The sequence below is a fragment of the Atta colombica genome, unplaced genomic scaffold (genome assembly GCF_001594045.1).
Source record: "Atta colombica isolate Treedump-2 unplaced genomic scaffold, Acol1.0 scaffold15, whole genome shotgun sequence".
In the NCBI taxonomy this organism is placed as follows: domain Eukaryota; kingdom Metazoa; phylum Arthropoda; class Insecta; order Hymenoptera; family Formicidae; genus Atta; species Atta colombica.
In genome coordinates this window covers 758,719-760,965 of record NW_017259239.1, presented here as the reverse complement: position 1 = coordinate 760,965, position 2,247 = coordinate 758,719, and the positions used below count along the sequence as shown (strand labels likewise).

General features: G+C 33.1%; 1 protein-coding gene across 1 annotated transcript in view; it reads left to right on the top strand.

Annotated features, from left to right (window-relative positions):
- LOC108685267 (acidic leucine-rich nuclear phosphoprotein 32 family member A) overlaps nucleotides 1-1,890 on the top strand; it is a 12,582-nt gene extending 10,692 nt beyond the window's left edge. Inside the window, exons 3-8 of the mRNA XM_018189975.1 lie at nucleotides 169-311; nucleotides 391-503; nucleotides 582-685; nucleotides 810-883; nucleotides 1,110-1,197; nucleotides 1,386-1,890. Of these exons, the coding sequence (XP_018045464.1) occupies nucleotides 169-311; nucleotides 391-503; nucleotides 582-685; nucleotides 810-883; nucleotides 1,110-1,197; nucleotides 1,386-1,444 (581 nt within the window). The 3' untranslated portion in view covers nucleotides 1,445-1,890. The remainder of the gene's footprint in view (nucleotides 1-168; nucleotides 312-390; nucleotides 504-581; nucleotides 686-809; nucleotides 884-1,109; nucleotides 1,198-1,385) is intronic.
- Nucleotides 1,891-2,247: the final 357 nt, after the last annotated feature.

Genomic DNA, 2,247 nt, shown 5'->3' with positions numbered 1-2,247 from the left:
CATATACATATAGATATCTCTACTTATGTATCGCAAAGTCCTTCCAAGATACTTATTAAATTATACTTATCAGAAATAATATAAAAGTATATATTAAAGAAGGTGTTTAATGAAATGGTAATAATTGTCTTTATCAAACAAATTTCCTGTTTTCATGTATGATGAGTGCAAATTGTTTTTGTATTGTGCAGTTGGAATTAAGCGACAATCGGATTTCGGGAGGTTTAAATCTGCTCGATTCGAGTCCCAAGTTAACTCACTTAAATTTGAGTGGAAACAAGATCAAAGATCTTGATACGCTACAACCATTGGTAAGTTCTTATATTATAGAAAGCTGAAATCCATCTATCGCCAAGTAAAATCCTATTGTGAAATTCTTCTATATTCCAGAAAGAGTTTAAGAACCTGAAGAGTCTGGATTTGTTCAATAATGAAGTGACAAATATGGATAATTATAGGGAGAAAGTCTTCAATCTTATTCCCAGTCTACGATATCTTGACGGGTATGAAATTATACACTGACTTTGCTTTGTTATTTCATTTATTTTCTCAAAGCGATTGATTGTGTTTTGTCTGTTCAGATATGATGCCGATGATTGCGAAGTCGACAGTGAAGGGGAGGATGATGAAGTTAACGGAAACGAAGATGGAGAAGGAGGTGGCAATGAAGAAGACAGTGAAGAAGGTTGGTTGATTATGTAATAATTGTAAATAAAAATTTAATCAAGTAGAAATGTTTATTAACGATAACAAAATTATGTCAATGTACATAAAAATACATCACAGTGAATATACATATCGAAATATAGTTTCAGACGAAGAAGATGAGGATTTCCTAGATGATGATCCAGGATTAGATATTGTCTATAAGGAAAAGCTTGGGGTGAGTTCACTTCATGTTTAAGTAATTCATAAAGTTAAACTTAAAGCGCATTTATAGCATGCTCGATAGTACATTCATCGAGATCTTTCGCTTATTAGACTTTTATTATTCACAATATAATCGTAACAATGTGTAGGCTTTATAGGTTTTTATATAACATTAATGATGATCTAATTACATTTAATAAAATATGTTTAAAAAATATATAATATATATTGGGATATAGGACAGTGATGAAGAGGATTATATGGGTGAAGAAGAGGAAGAAGATGACGATGAGGATAATGAAGATGATGAACAAGAAGAAGAAGAAGGTATGATTTTCAAAAATTATTATAATCTTTATTTTTATCTAACTAAAAAATTTTATAATTGCTTACAAATAGCGAGTATAAATATACAAATATCAGAATTATTTTAATAATATATATAATCTTTTTATTCATTTACCACATGTTATAAATTAATTTCTAATTGGTACAATTGAACTGATTCTGTGCAGAAGAGTCTCCTGTTCGAGGAAAGAAAAGAAAAATTGATGATGTGGGAGAGAACGCTTAAGATGGAGGGCTGTCTCTGATATTGTTGAATGAGTGTAAAATTCATATAAATAATAACAATAATTGCGACGCCGAGTGAACAGCTGGGAATCAAACTAATCGACCGACCAATGACAGACTACAGTTAGTGATATGAATTTATCAGTAAATCATTGACTGCGAGAAAATTGTCTGTGTAACAACAAAAGATTTATCGTACGATAGAGGATACAGAATGTGAATGGATGTGGAAGGCGTGAGAAAAACTAGGAAGGATAATGATGGCATAAAAATAGGGCTGCATTCCAGCTGGACACAGCACAGTTTTAGTTATACTAACGATATTTTATATAGAGTATATAGAGTTAGAGAGTATTAGTGATGTCGCATAAAATGAAAAGAAGATCGTGGAGAGAAAGCTTGAGAGAAAGAGAAAAAGGGCGAGAGAGAGAGAGAGAGAGAGAGAGAGAGAGAGAGAGAGAGAGAGAGAGAGAGAGCGCGTGTATGCGCGTGCGAAAGAGGCGAAAATAGATTGCGGGAGCGGAGTTTTACACTCGAAGGAGCATCTTGTCTGTTAGCTCCAGTCGGCCAAAGGCTGGTCACGCTGGAATGCGGTCATCGTTAATCAGTAATAAGGTTACATAAGTTACATTTTAAATACATTATTATTGTACCGTGAGTAAGTATAGAGTAAATGAGGAACAACTTTTGTACAGGTTTACACCATACATCGAGGTGCATTATATGCCTCTGTGATTTTTGGGACAGAAAATAAAGAGAGAAATATATGTTACTCGTATACATAAGCGTATATATCTGACGAGG